General features: G+C 40.3%; 1 protein-coding gene across 1 annotated transcript in view; it reads right to left on the bottom strand.

The window, feature by feature from the left end:
* Positions 1 to 21,245, bottom strand: part of TENM1 (teneurin transmembrane protein 1) — a 760,590-nt gene that overhangs the window by 87,443 nt on the left and 651,902 nt on the right. The window contains exon 23 of the mRNA XM_087860146.1: positions 11,320 to 11,552. Within this exon, the coding sequence (XP_087716272.1) occupies positions 11,320 to 11,552 (233 nt within the window). The remainder of the gene's footprint in view (positions 1 to 11,319; positions 11,553 to 21,245) is intronic.

The following is a 21,245-nucleotide window of genomic DNA, read 5'->3' as shown; positions in this document are numbered from 1 at the left end:
CAGTGGCTCGACGATGTTGGTAATATATTTGAATTCGGTTTCATCTGCCTGACTCCACAGTCTCTCATTTTAAACTACTCTAAACGCTTCCTGAGTTTTCCAAATTTCACGGGACCCAAAGGAGAAAGACACATGGTATGATTCAGGGGTTACTTAGAGGACTGTCCATCTGTCTTAAAAATACCTTTACTGCAGGAAGGCTTTTCTGGGAAGGCACGAACCTTAGGACCTTAAGGAAATGTACTGCTAAATCTGACCGCATAGAGTTAGAAAACTTCCATATGGTTAAATAAACGAGAAATTACCAACTTGGAAAATATCTGCAACACATAGGAGGGAAAGGGACGCCTTTCTGACAAAACACAAAGATCAACAGCTCAGTAGAAAAACTGGTGGAAGGAGTTTACTGAAAAAGAAATACAAATGGTCACAATAGACAGGAATGACACTCAGCTTCATTAATAATTAAAAAAATTCAAATTAAAGCTACAGGGTACAAGACCCCATTTCCCACTGATCAGATGGGCAGACATGGAAAGATTTAAGGATACTCAGAGCAGCTAAGTGTATGGCAAAATGGGCACGTTTACACACTGCTGGTGTAAATGTGCTCAATCTTTTGGGAGGATAATTTGGTAATATCTACTACTACTAAAAATTAACCCTATGTATGTATTTACAGAAGTGCTGCGGTATATATGAACCACGTTGTTCAGCACAGCACTTTAGCGGTAAAAAAATTAAGAAAAAAAGCAACAACATATCCATCAAAAAGCAAATGGCTCAACCAATTATGGTATAGCCATATGTTGTTATATTGTACAGCTCTCAAAAATGAAGAGGTAGGTATGTACATACTTTTATGGAAGTCTTCAAGATCTTTTATTGAATGGAAGAAGCAGGGTGAAGAGTAATCCATACGGTATGATTCCCTTCACGTAAGGGAAAAATACATAAAGGTCTCAAAGAAACAAGACACTGTTACTTTTACTTTTAAAATGAGGTTACTTTTAAAGTAAACAAGAAACTGTTACTTTTGCTTTTAAAATGAGGTTACTGTTAAAATGAGGGACTGGGTTGTGTGTGTTTGTGATGAAGTCTGGAATCTGCTTTTTGTACCTTTCTGGAGTTCACACTTTCAAACCATACTCACATACTACTTTTCTATTTTTATGTTTCAGTATCAACAGGACTTAGCTAGATGGTGATACCATTTTAATTTGTATTTTTATACTTCTTTTTCTTAAAAAATAATAAATGTAATTAAAATATCTTTTACTACTGGCTTGCCAGGATGCCTTCAAAGGCTTCCATTTTGGTTTCTTCCCTGCCTTATGGTATTACGCCTTTCAGCAGGCCTCTAGTAACGTGCTCAGATCAGAGTAACCCACTGTCAGCCATCGGTACTAGGACATCCCTGCTGGAGAGGGGTCGTCTATGGAAGAAAAGAAACGCGAGTCCTCAGAGATTGGCCATAGGACAGGACAGTGTGTGTGTGTGTGTGTGTGTGTGTGTGTGTGTGTATTTTAAAATCTGTTTCATCTTTTGTTGAATCATAAAAATAATAAATGCTCAGAAAACTGAGAAGAAAATAAAATCACTCAATATTCCTTATGTGGCAATTATCACTGCTAACGTTTCGACAAACTTCCATTTTTAAAATTTTCTTTATCTATTTGAGAGAGAGTGCGCAAGCCGGGAGGAGCCGAGGGAGAAGGAGAAAGAATCTGAAGCAGACTCCCCTGCTGAGCAGGGAGCCCACGCCGGGCTCGACCCCACGGCCCTTGAGATCAGGACCTGAGTCGAAACCAGACGCCAGCCAGACGCTGAACTGAGGCACCCAGACGCCATTTGCATTTGTTCTCTGTACGTACACAGTAACCATGCCCTCACAGGAGTAGCAGCACACGGTTTCTATGGTTTGTATTCTGAGCTTTCCACTGAATCCTATTCTGCAAGTGTTTTCCTTATACCTGCAAGGCTGGGCCAAGGTTTGCGGATGGTGGGAGTGGTCTGTCCCAGGTGTTGACAGTAAGGGGAGTGAATTTTCAGAAGAAACAGTAAAAACAATAATAAAACGGATGAATACCAGGTCTGTTTACTATCACCATTCACGAGAAATTCTAAACAATGTCACTGATGAAACAGTCCTCCCACTGTCCCATCCCCTTTTAGTATACCACTGTGGCTGCCCAGTTCTGCTGAGAGGGTGGGAAGAAAATAGGGTGTATTTCTACATAGGGGTGACAGGTTGAGGGCCGGGGCAAGGGCTCAGCCAGGGGAATCACTGAACAAGGGAATGAAGAGGAGCCATTTCAAACCTGCCCTACTTTATCAGTTTGCTGCATAGATCTATCCAGCTTAGATAACTTCAGAGACTCTGCTTGACTTAAAAAAACAAACCCTAACAGCTGTCTTTCTCATGTGCATATAACTTAAGTCATTAGTGCCTTCAAAACTCGGGTCTAAATGCTCTGTGTGGTGCCATCCATAATATTTGGGCTGAAGTGGGCAAAAAATGCAATCAACCGATCAATTATAAAATAAAAATGGGCTTCCTGGCTCCCTTTCCAGCTGTGTTTTACCTTATGATGATGTTAAAATCATGGATTTCCAAAGACATCTGGGTCTGCTGCGTGTTGTACACCTGCTAATTCACCCAGTATTGCGGGAGGATCAATGAAGCTAAAAACATCTGATGACTTCTCTGTTGTGGAGTGAATGTTCTGGATTCCCTGGGAAGTCAATGCACTGTAGGTTTCAGATTCCTTCGAGAAACAGCAAAGCATGCTGGTTTCACCAGGAAATGACCTCTTCTTTTCTTTGATTTGGTATTTGGTAAACTTGAAATTATTGGGCCACCTTGTATGGATGGTAGAGCAATATGGGGCCCTGATCAAAGGGTTACCTCTAATACAGTTTCACGTTTTAGAACCTTAAAAACAAACAGTTTGCATTGAAAGAAATTTCCTAATTAACTTCTGCAGAATTTGTACATTAAAACATCTTACTGTGCTGGAGAAGACTGATAAAGCAGACGTACTACCTTCTGCTGAAGAGAAACTGTATTTAGAAGGAACTTGCTATTCTCATAAAACTTTTAATAGGAAGAAGTGAATCAAATTCCTTAATTACCATTTTATGGTTGGTAAAAGGGCAAATTACATGCCATCCATTTCTAAACTTCTAAATGTCTCTGGTGCTTTTAATTAAAGCTGCCATCTAGAAACTACTAAAGCAATTTTATGCAATTAGTTATTTATAGGTTACCATAATACACCACTCAAAATATGATTTCAGTGATTTGCAGTCTGTTTGTGTGTGATCTCTGTCATTTTCGTTCTGTGGGGAGGGGGTTCTTCTTTTTATCAGCTGAGGTGATTCTTCAGTGGGCAGATAAGAAGGATGTGACACTGAGGAGCTGTGATAAGGAAGCAAAGTTGTCTTGGCTATTGATCTAAATAGAAAGAGGAAGAATCATAATTCCATACTGTTTGTCTTGATATGTAGGGGTCTGCGCTTCACTTTAGGCAATGCTGCGGAGGAGAAGTGTATTACTGTTACTCCCCCGTCTCTCCCCACTCTGCCACCATTCTGCTCGATACCTAGCATCACATTTCCCCATGCTGCCTAGAGTAGCTCCCACCTTGGCTTGGCCCCTCGGGTGATCCCATCTATCCAAACACATCCATCCTGTGCTCCATGCCCTCAAGGCCCCCATATAGTGCTTTAATGAGGAATTCAGGTTTTGCTCTCCCAGGCAATACCCCACACTAAACACAGAAGTTCATACATGAAGAAAACCCTTATGGAGTGAATTTAATGGCAAAGGGAATGACTTTGGTTAGGTGGGCCTTCGTGGGCTCCTCAAAATACAACATGTTCAACTAGAATTACTGTCTCTCAAGGGTGTGAGGGATTGACTGGTCAAATCACATACAATACCTGAATTCCACTTTACCTCGACTCTTGCTTCTTTTGTGGCACCGTTCCTCCTTGGAAATGATCATGTCTCAGACTGAGTTTCAAGGACATGGAACTTGCCTCCCTCCAAAGTAACTTATTCCATGGTTGGGTTACTATTATAAGTAGTAATGTTATTAGCAGCAAAAGAGCAAGCCTGATCATAATGGCAGGTGACATTTAACATGTCCACACTACATGCTGGGCAGCTAGCTTTACAAGGCATTTTACATATACTGCTGAACACTATTGTGTAGGCACTGTTAGCTAGTATTCTAACTTCGCAGATCAGGAAGCTGCGGTTTGGGGAATTTAGGTGACTTATTCAAGGTCACACATTTAATGGGTGGTGAATCTGGGATATGCATCCAGTTCTGTTTGACTCTAGAACCTGGGAACTTCTTTCTCTTGGTCTTTGGCCTCTAAAATATTATCTCTGTGTTTAGAATATTATGCATGCATGAAAATTAAAATAAATGCAGAAGAAAAAGTCATTTAATAATGCATTTGTAGCTTTATAAAACTTAAATGAACTTAATACAGGTTTCTCTGTATTAACCACTGATGTGTCCTGGACCAATTAGCCAAGGATAAATGTATGTGCCTTCCTTTTGTCTAACTTCTCCACACCAACAGTTTGATGGCTTTAGAATTCTGACAGAATAGGCAGAAAGATTCTCAAGTCCCAGCTGCTGACATAATATAAGGTCAAAATCTTTTGGCCATCATAGGCAGATGCATTAGAACAACTGCAGGGAACACATTAAGCTCTCATTCTGATTGCATCCGAGGTACTGAGGTCTCTGGTATAGCTGCCATAAACTGAGAGATCAAAAACATAGTTTAGGAAAGAAATCTCCAGAAGTGGACACAGCACGGATCACTGAGCAGTAAAAAAAAAAAAAAAAAAAAAAAAAAAAAAATCATTTTGCCTGAATTTTAAGGCTTTGTCAAACATTTTTCTCGAGGAACCTCTGATTCTAAGACAAGGCTGTGGGAGGAAAGTACTCATGGAAGATTCCTTGAAGCTGAGCTGGGAATTTGGCCCTGGGTGGTAGAATGTTGATCTTACCCAGAAAGCCTTCTTCACTAATTGGCTCTCCCAAGTCTTTCCTAACCTTACTTCCTCATTTTTAGCAGAACAGATCCAGAATGGAGTACCATCAACCTTCTAGTTCTTTCTACTGACAAACTTATCTTCATCGCCACACCCACCGTTATCTTAGGATGGTCTCTCCGATCCCACCCCCTTTCAAGGCCTACTCCCTCCCAGTCTCCTCCAGACCTGGTTTCATCATTTATTTTGTCTTCTGCAGTTTTCCATTTACCTCTATCCGATACCGCATCTCCTATAGCTGAAGCCTCCCCTGAGCGCCCCGTCCTGTCACTACTCATCGCTGTCTCTCTCACATCTAAACTTCTCAGAAGAGCGATATTCTTTACAATTATTTATTTTCTCTCCTCTTATTGGCTCATTAAATTACTGCAATTTGGCTTCCATCCCTACTGCTATTCAAACCACCAATAGCAGGGTCAGCAATGAACTCCTCATTGTCTAATCCAATGGCTACAAATGTGTAATATTTCATACTGTTTTCCACACCTTCTTGAAACAAACGTTTCCTTCGGCTTCCTGGATACCAAGCTCTTTCTGTTCCCCTTCTTTTCTTCTGCAGGTTTCCTCTCTGTCCCCTTCATTAGATTCCCTTCCATTGCCTGTCCCATAGACATCAGTACTCCCTGTGATTTCTTTGCCCCAGCCTCACCCCAGTGCATGCACTACCCTGTCTACAAAACAGCTTATCAAACATGTGTGCATTGGACGATTATGTCACTCTCTCATTTCAACTCTTTCGCCTATAGGATGAAATCCAAACTTCCTGTCCCTGCCCCTGCTCTTTCTACGACCCTTGGATATTTTTTTTCAACAATACTGATTTATTTGTAGTTTCCTAAATGTACCACTCATTTTACTCATGTTGTGGCTTGCCTGTAATTTTGGTGAGTGCCGGCCCTAGTGTCAATCCAAATGCTTATGCCTCTGTGATGGGTCATGTACTAAAGGAATTTAGGAAAAATCTTACTGCTTCCATTGCACAGAACCAAAGGAACATTCTCGTACCTGTTTGTACACTATACTCTCTCCCTTAGACACTGATGACATCAGCAAGATGTCACCGCTTAGAGTTTTAGCATCTTTCTGTGAGCCCCAAAGTTAGCCTTTCAGAATAGCATGTAGATGCCAGGGGAGTCAGTGAGGCTTCAGAATGTACTCAGATATATCTGGGTCAGGACAAAACCAGATTATTTTGTCTAGACTTTATCTTAGACAGATTTCTTAATTGTTTATAAAGGTAAAGTGACTCATGTATGATTCGTGTCATAAACACCCTAAAAACAATTCTGGCAGCTGTCAAGATTTAAGGATCATTTCCCTCCTAGGGAATGAATGGCTCAGGAGCTGTTTGCACTCATCTGGACATTGTCTAAGTCCTGCTAAGTTCTGAGGTCAGTTTGCTTAAAGAGGCACATGAAAATAGAGATATAATCCTTGGTGAGGTCCAAGAGAACCAAATTAAGTCATTGATTAATTTCATCTTGTCCAGTCACTCCTTCACCCTCTGTATCTACTTAAAAAAAAATAAATGTATTCGGCTTGTCACAAATTTTATTTTATATTCCCACCTAGTACCATTTCACATTCTGTTTAAGTACTTGGTCATCTATTACATGACTCATTAGTTTGAGTTCTCTGTAGAATTAAGGAAAGTTGCAGTAAAAATAATAAATGGAACCTAAGTTTCAACTACATCATCCATGCATGTTTTAAAAGCATCTTTCAAAGTCAATGCAAACTCATATACAATGCTAGGGATTAGCACACCATCAGCCTCGTTGCTCAACTTTTTTCCTTGCCCCATTACATTGAAGTATTGATGAGTAAAATGGCAAATGTTTCTCTTTATTGGGATTCAACTCAAAGTGCGTAAAACTGGATCAGATAAAGACTTATTCCCAGGAGAAGTACCCATATGAGTAAAATGGCAAATGTTTCTCTTTATTGGGATTCAACTCAAAGTGCGTAAAACTGGATCAGATAAAGACTTATTCCCAGGAGAAGTACCCATATCTTATATGAAATTCTATTCAGGGAGACTTCCATTTCTCCTTTAATCAAAATGTGTAGTTACCAGTTGTAATCAAGAAATTTAATAAAGTTAAGGTTTCCTGCCTCCATCCCTTAAGAAAAAGTTGGTGAAGTTCTTAACTGCAGAATCTGCCAAAGAGATGTGACAAGGTTTCCTGAAGATTTATTTGAATAATTACATTTAGAGGCTATGTAAATGCTGTGTGGTCTACTATGAGTACACCGCTAGGTCAGAAACCTCAGAAAAATAGTTTTAATAGGAAAAGGAAACTCAACTAAAAAGCCCTGTATCTTGCAAATAAAAATATTTTGTTCATTTTGAATATGTGTCATTAGATAAAAAGCATTTTCCAATATTTCCTACTCTCCCAGAGAAACCAACAGAGATTATGGATTTTAGCTGAAAGGCCGTGATGGATATTGGAGGCATCACAGGCCTTTTTTTTTTTTTTTCTACCACGGTTTTGAATTCCAGTGTTATTTGTAAATTGTGCGAATTTGGATAAATTTCTTAACCTATCTGAGTCTCTGTTTCCTCATCTATAGAACTGGGGGAAACGCAATTGACTTTGAGCATCCTTGTGAAGATGAGCCATACTGTATTGTGAAGCATGGAGCGCAGGCTAAGTTAGAGCTATGGTCATTGTAATACACTAGAGCCGGGGGGAGATCGTCCCACACCCTCAAGTTGACAACTGTGTTTAAATGTGTTTAAATAACTAGTCCAGTGGAACAAAACTAGTCAATGGCACCATTAAGTCTATTTTAGTGTTCCGGGAAATGAAACCACAGCGAGGTCCAGTGACTTACACAGGGTCATCCAGAGAAACACTGGCTTTACATGGATTGAACAAGAAAGTCTAGATTCCCTAACCTGACATTCATCACAATTTGCTGCCATTTCTAAAAAAAAGAAAAAAAGAAAAAAAGAAAAAAGGAAAAGAAAAAAAATCCCATGGCTTCTGACCTTTTACCTTTTGCTGACTGGTTTTTAGTCCCATTTGATAATTTATTCTGACTTTAGGACGAATGATCTCAAAAGCAAATTTCATTTCATCCTATTTTTAGAATAGATTCAGAAAATAAATGAGCTGTCTTGCAGATTAACATTTATTTGACTTACCTTGCATAATTAAGGACATGTTGGAGAGACTGCCTATAATTGCAGTATGTTGCTTGTTAAAGTCTTAGAGCAAGCTCTCTTTCCTAACCTAGGAATTGTACTCCCTAGATGTACATTTCCATTTTCTACTGATCTACAGCTTTTCTTTATTAGCTTCTAGGTGGAGAGAAAAATCAAACCTCTCCTCGAAGGAATCCGTTAAACATCTGCTGTCCTTCTATGGGGGAAGGAAGAAGAAACTGATGTGTATGGTAGTTGTAAAGCAAAAAAACCCAACCAACCAAACAAACCAATTGTTCTTTCTTGAGAGATAAAGAACCTGCAGGAGAACCTCAAAGACATCATGAGCAATTAGCAATACTCTCCCCTCAATTTGCACACTGTGCTTTAAATGACTTCTTGCATGATTTTTCCTTCCTCTACAGAAGTCTATGAAATTGCCCTGCAGCATTCCATATAATGAGAATCTCACTTCTGATTCACTGCCAAGGGTGAGTGCTGTCTATATTCAGCATGGAGATAGGTGCCCTAGCTAGGCATCTAAGTGTTCTGACCAGCAATTTCAAGAGCAACTGATGTCTGGACACAGGTTCTGCCATCTGAGTGATTTTGAAGATCCCTAACAGGGTCTTCAAATACTGTTAACATGGCTGAGGAAGACATGGTGGATACTGAGTGTGAGCCACCCGTTCCCCTCCTTTCAACATCCTCGTTCACTCATGGACCAGAGCAGATGTTGTCAACACCAGCTTCAGTATGTTATGTGAAAGCTGTCTTGGCTGGATTAGACATTCAGCTCTCCGAAGCCTCGGACAGATGATCTTAGGGCCCCTGCTTGCTTTGGGATGAATAAAGTGTACTGGATTATTATAAAGGCCACTCTTGGATAGAAAGATGAATAAATCAAGCCAAAGGAAAATGTACTACTAGCCATGACAAGAAGAAAAACTTAGTTTAATATTAACTTTAATAGATATATAAATTTTGGCACTCTCATTACTGATGCTTTAAGGGTTCATGTAAATCCTGTTCATCAGGACTCTATTATTGCTACTTTCCAAGCAAAAGAAAAGAGGAAAAAAAGCTGCAGTGAATCAATTATTTACTCTATTTGGAAAAGCTGAGATATTCATCCTTAATGTGGCAGGTTGAATGTGGTAGGTGAGATGAGTGGTTTTCATACAAGTAGCAACTCAGGAGGATGTCAATTTCAGGCACAATACAAGCTTGATTCCTCCCTATTATGCAGAAATCCTCATAATACCTGCAGGAGTTTTAAACCTGTGTTAAAGGTGGGACCTAGCCTGATACATTTCCTTGAAAGATGAGTTGATTATATGTTGCACCTGAGTTATGCATTCACTCATCAAATATTTATTGTGAACCTACTATGTGCAGGAATGAGAGCTGGCACAAGAGAAGAAACATCTTAAAACACTTTACCATGATACTTGGGGGGCTTATATTCCTTTAGGGGGAAAAGACCCATATTTTTTAAGCACAATTGAAATTCCTTTTAGGAATACTTGATATAGATTAAGAGTTACCTAACCAATCAATTACACGACAAGCATGTATAGTGGATCCCACACTGTACAAGATACTGCTGGGGAGGTGGGGAAGATTTGAAAGAAATATCACATGTAGTTTCTCAGCTCAAGAAGCTTGTCTTGGTAATAAAAAACCTCCTATTCGTGAAAGAACTGGAACTGGAAAGCAAAAGAAGGCAAAATATAATATAGTAGTAATTGGGTGGTGTAGACCCTGTTAGAGAAATTCAGATTTAATGGGCTGGGGTTAGCCAGAGGGGCTTTACGAAAGACACAGGACTTGTATATGGCCTCGAAGAAATGGAAGGCTTTAAACTCTGATTTAATCCCCATATGGCAAATGTCAAATGGCTAAAGAGTAACCTCTTAATGTTTGAAATAATAAGTGACCATCTAACAAATGAAACACATTGACCTCACTATATTTTTTGGCATGGAAAGGTGTTCATAATATATTAAGTGTGAAAAGCAGATTATAGAACATTCTACACTATGATTCCATTATTAGAAAATAAAATATATAATATGTATAGAAGAAAGTCTAGAAGGATATATGCCAAAATACTAACAGTTGTTTTCTATATGTGGTAGCATTATGGTAACTTGAATTAAAAATATTTTTTTAAAGATTATTTATTTATTTATTCGACAGAGATAGAGACAGCCAGCGAGAGAGGGAACACAAGCAGGGGGAGTGGGAAGGAAGAAGCAGGCTCATAGCGGAGGAGCCTGATGTGGGGCTCGATCCCATAACGTCGGGATCACGCCCTGAGCCGAAGGCAGACGCTTAACCGCTGTGCCACCCAGGCGCCCCGAATTAAAAATATTTTTTGCACTCTCTTTTTTCTATTTTTTCTGCAACCAATGTGTTTTATCTGTGTAATAGTTTAAAAAGACCACATTCTCTTCTTAAAACCCACCAAATGAATACTTCATAAAACCTACTAAAGTAAAAGTGTGCACGTGCGTGCGCACGTTTCTCTCTCTCTCATACACACACACCATCATGGAGAAGGAACAGAGAGTAATGATTCAATAATTAAGGAGATCAGGTGGGCAATATATGATAACAGATTTAAAGCTGATTGTCCTTCTGCTTAGTGGCCTAAGATGGGAATATGATTTCAAGTCTATAAAATCATGAAGCTGATTGAGAGAACGCAGACTTATTCACACATCCCAGGCAACAGAATTGAGGATTGGCTCTTGCAGACTGAGGAGTAAATTTAGGACAGACGAAAGTAAGGCCAAGTTCCCACAGAAGGCAACACCCCCCTGCCCCGCAAAACTGGAATTTGTTATCCTAGGCAGAAAGGAAAAGAAGCATTTTGACATTTTAATAATACTTATGACTATACGAATGCATATTACCTAAAAATTAGCCCTGACCATGCCTATCTTCTGGGATGGACTTCAGAGACAATGTGTGTCAGAGTCAATATTGAGAAACATGGACTACAGTATGGCAACAGTCTTGGGATTTTGTGAAGTTAAATGAAATCTTTAGATGACCAAAGGATTTTTTTTTTTTTTACCTCGAGGGCTGTTCAGTGACGCTTCCGACGCTCTCCCGCCATCTCCACAGTGACTCTGGTCAAAGGGAAGGCACTGATCACCTGTTCCTGCCACCACTTCAAAATTCTTGGACAGATCTTTTGTTTCCACAAGAGATTTCAACCTGTAGACTTTTCGAGTGTTGGTGTCTGATAGATAAAGTGATTCAGACACAGGGTCCATAGCCAGATAGTATTTGTGAGCAGGACTTGTGCTACAGAAGAGAAGAGTAAAGTTATTCAAAGCAGTTTGTTCAACATGCATCCCCTGGGGTCTACCTTTTGTCACAAATGGAAAATTCTCTTAAGAAATGAAAAAGAATAAATGTATCTTCTTTCTCATGTACTAAGGAGATGGATACTACTTCAGTTTTCTAGTAAGGGGTCTGGGTATAAAAAAAAAACCTCAGCGTGTACTGCTAACCTGAAATGAAACTGACATTTCAATACCAACCATTTGGGGGGCAGAGAAAGAAGCAAAAGAGAGAAAATCCTGGGAAATAATTTTTTTCAGTAGCTTTCATACCTGGTTCTCCAATTACCTACTAGATGCCCGCCTGGATGGCTCACAGTCACCTCAACTTAACAAATCCCAAACAGAAGTTCTTCTCTTCCCACCTTCCCATCCTTCAGAACCCTACTTCTTCTCCTCCAGGTTTCCTGCCTCACTGGGAGCCCTGCCAGCCTCCAGGCTCCTGTTGTAAATTGAAAGATGGGTTGCATACAAAGGACAGAGGGCTGTGTGGGAGATGCATCGCCAAACTTTTCCTCTCCAAGCTTCCTTTTTTAGCTGACCACCACACTTTTCTAATCCATTCTGTCTTCTTTCAGGACATAATAGAACTGATTATATATGACCTTTTTTTTGGGTTATAATCACAATCAGCTGTACCTTTTAAAGGTGATGTTAAAGTTACCTTGATTGGATTTGGTATTCCTGAAACTCTTCAATTACATATTCGCATGGGATTGCTTGTGATATTTTTATCGCCGTACATGGCTGAGCTCGTTCATTCATTTTGATTCTTCCTAATTCCATTTTTACAATGGCTGGAGTAACGGTTTGGGGGATATTTTGTTTGATCCAAGTTTGGACCCCCATCTTTAAAAACCCTAAAAACTTTTTAACATTCCTCGGTGTGGTAGACAAGCCTTTCTTTACTTAGTAAATCCTCACATGCCTTTAGGTTCTACTCAGGCGTCATCTCCCAAAGAAAGCCTTCCCTAAATCTGCAGTGTGGGTTATTTGCACTGCATTTACCCCTATTTTGGGGATTATATATTGTATTAATTTTTTTTTGTATTTGTATCCCTCAATAGACCATGTGAGCTTGGAGGAAAGCGACCTTGTTTATCTCTGATGTGCTCACAGCCCCGAGCCCTGTCCCATGCCCAGTTGTCCAAGCCAGGAGCTAGTCTTCACTCCTCCTTTCCATCATTCTCCATATCCAGTAAAAACATCATGCTTTTAAAAATTCTACCTCCTAAACTCTTCTCCAATCTGCCCACTTCTCTTTATCTTCGTGGTCATTAGTCTAAGCCTCTCATCTCTCACCCAAATTCACCCCTTAGTACCATTTCTGTATCATGTAATAGTTCATTAATTCATTAAGAAGTATTTACTAAGTGCACTAATGTGCCTAGGAACTGTTCTATGGTCTGGAGACCTCTTGTGTGTGTGATACAGCCCCTTTCTTCATGAAATTCATGGTCCAAGGGGGAGTCAGATCAGCAAACAGGGTATGACTGTCGAATGTGACAAAAGAAGTAGAGGTGGAAAGATACGAGCAGAGAGGAGGTATATGAGACCTATCAGCACCTGTCATATTGTATTAGCATTGTTTTTAAAGATAATCTGAAGCCCTTTATTTTATTTTTAAAATACTTTATTCGGATTTCCTTAGTTTTTAGCTAATGTCCTTTTACTGTTCCAGGATTCCATCTAGGATACCAAATTATATTTAGTCATGTCTCCTTAGGCTCCTCTGGGCTATGACAGTTTCTCAGACTTTCCTTGTTTCTGATGACCTTAACAGTTTTAAGGAGTATTGGTCAGGTATTTTGTAGGATGCCCTCTACTGGAATGTGTCTAATTTTTTTCTCCTGGTTAGACAGGGGTTATAGGTTTTGGAGAGGAAGACCACAGGGGTAAAGTGCCATTCTCATCAAATCAAATCAAGGGTACATAATAATCAACACGACTTATCATTGTTGATGTTGACCTTGATCATCTTGGCTGAGGTAGAGTTTGTCAGTTTTCTCTCCAGTATAAAGTTATTCTTTCTCTTCCAATTTCCAGATCATGCTTTTTTGGAAGGACGTCACTCTGTGAAGGCAACACTTGAGGACTGGGGAGTTATACTCCACCTCCTTGAGGGTCGAATGTCTACATTAACAATTTGGAAATCTTCTGTATGAGAGCTTTATCTCTTCTCTATTTATTTATGAATTTAGCCATTCATTTATATCAGTAGGGACTCATGGATATTTGTTTTATTTTTTGCATTAAAAGCCAATGCTACTTTATTTTGTTGCTCAAACTGGTCTGGCATTAGCCCCCGGGAACTCTTCCTGTTGGCCTGTGAGACCTTTGGACGTACATCCATCAATGTGGAGTTTTTGTTTTTGTGTTGTTTTAGCCCTTATCTACTTTTTGGTACTACAAAATGCTCTTTTTATAGTCTCTGCCCCAGTATTGGAATGAATCATTTGGCTAAAGACCCCTGGTTCCTTATGTTGGAGAAAGGTACCAAGATGTGAGTGCTGGGTGTAAACACTATTTCTTTCACATCTCTCCAAGTACACTGTAAGCTCTTTGCAGGCAGGAACCATACTCATCTCTCTATCTTCAGTACCAACAGAGTGTCTGACAGGGTCAGTGTTCAGTTACTGCTGAACTAAACTATACAACTTGAAACTAACTAATACACGGAAGTGTTCAGATTTTGGCTACCTAGCCCAGGAAAAATGGCAGGGAGTGGGTCATCAGAGTAATTAAGTTGCCCTTAAGACTGGTATGTTTCTGACTGTATTTGTAATTATATTTGCCCTCAAAGCATATCTGTGCATGTTAATGATAGTAAAGGCTAGCAGATACTGATTTAAGACCCAGTTTATAGTTATAATTGGAAAAAAATCAGATCCAATTGGAATACTTGATTTTTTTCTACTTACCTTCACTTCATCAAATAAGAGAATTCAGTAGATTCCAGGGACATCTTCAACCCTGGAACCACCATGACAGCTGCTGTAAATAAACTGTAAAGGGCCCCAACAGACTCCAGAATTGATTTGGAAGTCATATCAGCCCAGGCATCTCTGTAGCAAAGACTGCTTAAATAGGGGTTTGAGTAAAAGTTTTTAGATATTTAGTTGAATTTTTGCCTTCAGAATAAGATTTCTCCAGTGCCCTTAGATCTTTCTAGAATAAAAAGGGGGTCACAACCCTTCCCTGAAACAACCTTCAATATTTTGGTAGTCAGTTGGTGGAAGTTTCAACTGAGCCAGATTAATCATGTTTTGTTTAGGAAAAGTCCATAGGCTATTTTTCCAAGAGAAATGTTATTCGCAGAAAAGCACTTTGGAATGCATTACATTCATTTATTATTGAATATCCCCAATGTGCCTGTGAGGGAAGTCAAAATTATCATTCTCCTCAAATCTCAGCTGGGGAAACCCAGACACATAGACGGCTTGCCCAGGGTCACTAACAAGCCTATGCCCTGACTGAGACTAGATTAGATCATATGTGACTGCGTGTACAAAGTACCTTCAGAATACTTTAGTTCTGAAGGTGGCAAAAGAAAAAAAAATCGGTGTTCCTGCCTTCTTCTAACTGAGCGACATATCCTATTTTGCTCAGCTAGGCTGTTCTAAAATTTTGTGTGCTGGCCTTTAGAAAATGGAATAGTCCAACACACAAAATTCAAATCTGATTAATGTTATTTTCTTGACAGCTAACAGTCAGGAAGGTCTCCTATATTGATATGTAATTTCTTGCCAATTCATGCCACTTCCCAAGTGCACTTCAGCTCTTTGGAGATTGGTTTCTTTCCACTTTTTAAAAACATGCCATACCCGAGAAAGAAAACTGCTGGACTACATTTCAATTTGTTCTAATCCCTCGTGTCCACATGCATATTGCAGTTTGAGATACGTGAAGGTTTCTTTTATAACTTCAGTGCTAGACTTATTGTCACCTTCTGGTTAGCTTTACATTCGAGCAATGCCCTTCAACTTAGCAAAGATCACTTCATTCATGCTAGTTAAAATCACATAGATTGTTAAATGGGCAATTAATGCTTATAATTAATACTGTGCAACACTTAACCAGTAAGCAATTTGACAACCAACTTAATTTGCTTAAGGAATCAGTTATGCCAAAGTAGCGAGGCTGATCTCGTGCACTGGCCTTTAGGAAGTGGCATCTCCCAAACGAAATCCAAATTAAAAACCCTATGAGTGCCATTTTGATGACAATTGGCATTCAGAAGTGAACAAATTCAATTTTCTCCTTTGCAATTTCAGGTAATTTAGAACAGTTCTGACAAGTGTAATGCATAAACAAATTGAATAGAAATGCTCATTATGATTAATTTCAGAGCTCTGTGCCACTGTCGGTAAATGGTTGGTTTAAAGTTTTTCTATTATTTCTTTTTGGTGGGAAGAAATAGAAACCATGAGGTCACACAAAGGGAAAGAGGAAAAATCTTATTCAGGAAGGTCATCGTGGTCACTGTCTCTTAATACACTCGTCAACTGTATTTCTGGATCTGAGAAGATTGCTGCATCACCTCTCTTTCTACTGCAGCTTGAAAACATTGAATCTATTTGAACTTACAGACTCATCTGTGATATCACCTAAGGAAAACATAATGAGACTTAAGACTTTGCTTTCCCATGAAGTGCTGAACTGCCAGCTCTCACTTCTCTTGTTTTCTTTTTGATATAGTCTGATCCTTCAGCAAATTCCCACTTAGTGGAGCTCCCTTCTTTTGTCGGACACTTATCTGAATCCTAACTTCTAAATGTGCTTTCGCATTCCTTTCACCTTATTAAAAAGTAAAATCTCCCTGTTAGCCCGTTATTAGGAGGTGGCCTGTCAGGCAAGAAGGGGCATTAGGTAGCTGCCCGTGTGGTTTGCTTACCTATGTCTGGTATCTCTGTTTCTAGGGTGCACAAGGTTATCCACGAGTGGCAAGTAAAAACAAATAGAGAGTCATCAGTATCATTCAACAAGCCGAATCCAACCAGACACACCTAGTTCTAACTCAGTTTGTGGCTATTAGAGACTCCATGAGGATCATTTCGTCAGACGTACAAGCCAAAGTGGACCCAATCCCTCGGGCTTCTCCTCCTAAGATGGCGTCAGGGCGATTGAATATCTTGCCTGGTGGGTGGGTGGAGCTCGAAGGCAGTTTTTTCTCTCTGAACCATCTTCATCAGAACCACCTGGGTTCCTGCCACACGTGCAGTTTCCTGGGGTTCTCCCCACTATACTGAATCAGAACCTCGAGGAGGAAGTGGGGCCTGGGAATTTGATTTTTAATAAACTCAGCGATTTTGATACAGAATAAGGTTTAAGAATCACTGGATGAGGCTTTGAACAAGTAGCCACTGCAAAGATTCTGACCATTCCAGACTCTGTTTTGAAAGTCACTTTACCAAAATGTAAAATCAAGCCTTGTGAGCAATGGATATCCCAAATCTAGCCCAAAGGCATTTCTACGATCTCCGAGATAAGACAGAGACATGGCTTGTGTACAGTAGCACATTACTCAGCGATATTACAAAACTTAACAGAAGTATAAAGGTTTTCTCTTAGACCATGGCAGAATATCCCTGGTGTCAAAATGGCTGCAACAAGATACCTTCAATAAAACTTCATGTGCATCAACTACCAGGGCTTTGCGTCTTCCGATGATCTATGCTCTAAGGGGGCAACTGGGGTCGGCAAGACAGATCCATCAGGTCAGAAGAAGCAGAACACTTTGGAGGCCCCTCATTGGTAAGCCTCTTGGCACAGGGTACTCTGGGACCTGGGATGAGGCTTCTCACATCGGGGACGCAGTCTGTGTACAAGCCCGACTTTGGGTCAAATCTGCCCAGAATTAAAAGGCTATAATCATCTGTGAAATACAGTCATTTTAATTTGAAAATCCTTTTAAACCTGGCCCTTTATGTCATTAAAAAAACATGAAGGTAACAAATCTTTTTATCTAAACTAGAAAATGTTCTTATTCTTCAGAATGCCAGGGAAGAAGAGAAGATACAGAATGATTTCATCTGAAGCTACCCGCTCCTACTGATTCAACTCTTTTTAAAGAAAATCTTTCTGGCATTTTACTAGTTGGGCCACAGGTCAGGATCCACTGACTTTTCTCTTTCCCTGGCCTGCCTCAAAAGGGTAGGCATCCTGTGGGTTGACACAAAAGGTCATAAAGGTAAGGCTGGAGCTCTGATTAAAAACCTGGCCTCGGGCATTTGGACCTCTTTTAGTTTCTTTACCACTAGACACTTGCTTGTTTTTGTGGCCTCTAAATTTGCAGGTGAGTGTGCTCCAGGCTGGCTCTAATCGTTCCCCGAAGGAAGTTTAGTTGTGCAAGTACTAGAAGGACCTCATTAAAACATAGCTTCATCCACAACAGATCCTCATGGTACAGAACCATTTGTGTGGCTACAAAGGGTTTTGAAATGGTGATGGCAAGGGGTGGGGAGGAGAGTGGTTTGACTTTCTTGCAGCTGCTTCTGATCCTGCCAATAATGTCAGTGTGAATTTGGAAAGATGTCCTGTACTATGCAGAGCAGCTTCTCTCATTAACATCTCAGAAGGAGGAAGTGAAAATGACGGAATTTATTTCCAGTGTGTGACCTTGTTCTGTCTCAGAATTACTTTTAGTTAAGGATTTAGGATTGAGCCACCACCAAAGTCAGTTCGCTGTCTAGCTAGCAGCTAACTACCTGCTGAGGTGCCAGTGTGAGCTCTTCACAAGTGCCTGGGCCCATCAGTAGGCACTGCCACCTGGCAACCGATGGACTTGAAGCTTGCCACGAGTTAGGAGGAGAAAGGAGTGGAATTGCAAATCTTTTTCGAGCAAGAAATGCTCCCCATGGTAGGGTCTTTAAGTCAATCTTGGATTTTCTCAGGATCAAGATGATTAGAAGGGCCATCTATTCTTTTTTAATTAAAAAAAAATTATTGAGATATAATTCACATACCATAAAATTCACCCTTCCAAAAAGTTCAATTCAGCAGTTTCTAGTACACTCAGAGAGTTGTGCCACCATCGTCATCATCCAATTCCAGAACATTTTCATCATCTCAGGAAGAAAGCCCATACCCCTTAGCAATCAATCCCTATTCCCAACCTGCCCCATGCCCAGGCAGTGATGAATCTGCTTTCTGTCTCTACGGATTTGCCTATTCTGGGTGGTTCGTATAAACAGACTCATAGAATATGTGCCCTTTTGTATCTGGCTTCTTTCACTTAGCATCGTATTCAACCCATTCCTTTTATACTTTCGTGAGGTGGGGGATGGAGAAAGAGAGAATATGCCCACTGTGGAGTTGCTGCCTGGTGACATGGCACTGGGAGATTGCCTGACCTGCTCTTTGGTGGCCGTAGCACTTTACTCGTTTCACATGCTATTCTCAGCTTCTTTCCTTACGCTTAGCCAGAAATATTTAATGTCCCAAAGCAGTCTTCCCTCCCTACTCATCTTTCCGTGGTATTCTTCCTTGGAAGACTGAGTTCCCACTCCTGCCATTCGCTGACTTCTTAGAGCTTCCAACCCCAGCAACCTTCACCTAAGACTCTCCTCCCTCATGCTCTGGCTCTGTCCCTTGCCCTTCTCACTTCTTACCTGTCTTGTGTTTTAGGGCCCTGCTTTCAGCTGGCACTTCCTCGGAAACCAATCCGACAAATGAATCCATGCCCAAGGACTAATGATGATTTTAGCTTGATGGGTCATTCTAACAGAGGTTCCTGTGTTGGGGACTCTTAGAGATGCAATGTCTCAACTCAAAGGAACAGATTTCTTAGAGTGGCACTTGGGCACTGTGGAAGGCCAGTGGAGATGTTTCTGGGTCAGGGGGAGGGAGCCGGTGAGTGCTGCCACTAATGCGTGAGCTCCCCCTGGTGAGGTCACCACCTAGTTCATCTACATGGAGCGTTCCTCTATCTGTTGTTCCTGTGCTGCTCACAAAAGGATGGTTCTTGGTCATTTCTCAGATATCTTCAGAGCTCTCCAAGTCCAGGTTCCATTTGTTCCATCAGCAGAGCGCTCTACAAGTGCCACTGCCCTTCCTCATGCTAACTGCCCCTAAGTGGGTGCTATTTCAGCTCTACTCGATCCCTAGTCAGTGACAAGAGTCAAGTCCTGAGAACGATGGAGGAAATATTAACCAGTCACTGTAAAAGAAACAGTAGAATCTCAAGAGAAATTTTTATGTCATATTGACATTTGTCGAGTCCAAACTACTCAAGGTACCAAGAAGCATTTGCCAGGCTCTGATTTTTCATCTTTCTTTCATTTTAAGGGAAGGATAATATAAATATCTGGAGAATATCAGCAACTTGAACAATAACAGCACGAGGTTTTTTTTATAAAGAATAAATCATTTCCATTCATGCTTAATGGGTTTTCTAATAGACTCGTGAAACTAGAAGATGAGAGGGAAGCAAGGGGGCTGTTCATATTTGAATACTTGCAAAGCACTTGATATGGTGCCTCCTATTTTTACTTATATAATTATCCCTGTTAGTTTCAGAAAACTGAACCATGGCCCTGAGGTCATAATCCAAGGAAAAAGAAATGAAGTCATGATTGATGAGAAATAGTTGAAGGACTTGGGGATGTTTAGACTGAAGAACAGGAAGCTTAGGAAGCTATGACGTCTGTCTTTACACACGTGGAAATGTGTCAGATACAAGAGAGAAGTGGCTGCCATGCTGCTGCAGATGCTAACATTTGCCGCTACTGAACGGATGTTTTACGAAGGTAGATTTCAGTTCAGTTCAGTGTAAGGAAGGATTTTCTAAAAGAGCGCTCCAAAGATGCAATGGGCTGTCTAGAGGGGCATTTAAGTTGCCTGTTAACGGAAAGGGATCAAACAAAGTAGATGTGATCAAACGTCAGGCATGTAGTGGGTGCCATGTTGCACTGATACCTCCATGGACTTGTCTAACACTAAGCCCACAAATCTGTGATGTCCCTTTTGTGTTACCAAAATATGTGTGTGTATGAAATTTTAACGTGAGAAGCAAATCCACAGGGATAACGAGACCTAAACTATCTCATGTAGAAATGAACGTATCTTTACAAAAATCTTCAGAGAATGTATTTTTGAGATTCCCTTAGGTTTAACTACTTATATAATGATCTCTTAATCTTCCCTTCTTTATCATCTTACCTTAACTTCCCACTGGAAGAAAGGACTAAGATGTATATATGTGGATGAAATCTGCAGTAAACAGACAAAAGGGTACTTTATACTTAAGTAACAAGAAATAATACTGTTGCTCTTGCCATATTGCTAATGAGAACGACAGAACTGATTTTTCCTTACCCTCCCCATTCAGCCAATGGGGGGCCAGCTAGAGGAAATAAATGATTGGCAAACAACGAAAATGGAATTATTTCTGAGGTCAGCTGAAAGAAATTCAATTAGGGACAGTTTGGATCAGCACAGCCGAGGAAGGAAAAATCTATGGTCTTCCAATCTTTGAAATGCCAAGGGGCACCTGGAATTTTTCAGTGTGGCTCACTATGAAACAAGAGAATGGAAGAGAAGGAAATCTAGAAGGGCATCCAGTAGGAGCAAGCTTTATATCAGAGCAAACAAAATGTCATCAAACTTTGGGTTGAGAACTACACATCTGTGAAACTTAAAAGAAGTTAAACCATAA

The sequence above is a fragment of the Ursus americanus genome, chromosome X, assembly GCF_024610735.1.
Source record: "Ursus americanus isolate L20-20 chromosome X, mUrsAme1.1.p, whole genome shotgun sequence".
NCBI classification, from domain to species: domain Eukaryota; kingdom Metazoa; phylum Chordata; class Mammalia; order Carnivora; family Ursidae; genus Ursus; species Ursus americanus.
This window is presented reverse-complemented; position numbering and strand designations above follow the sequence as displayed.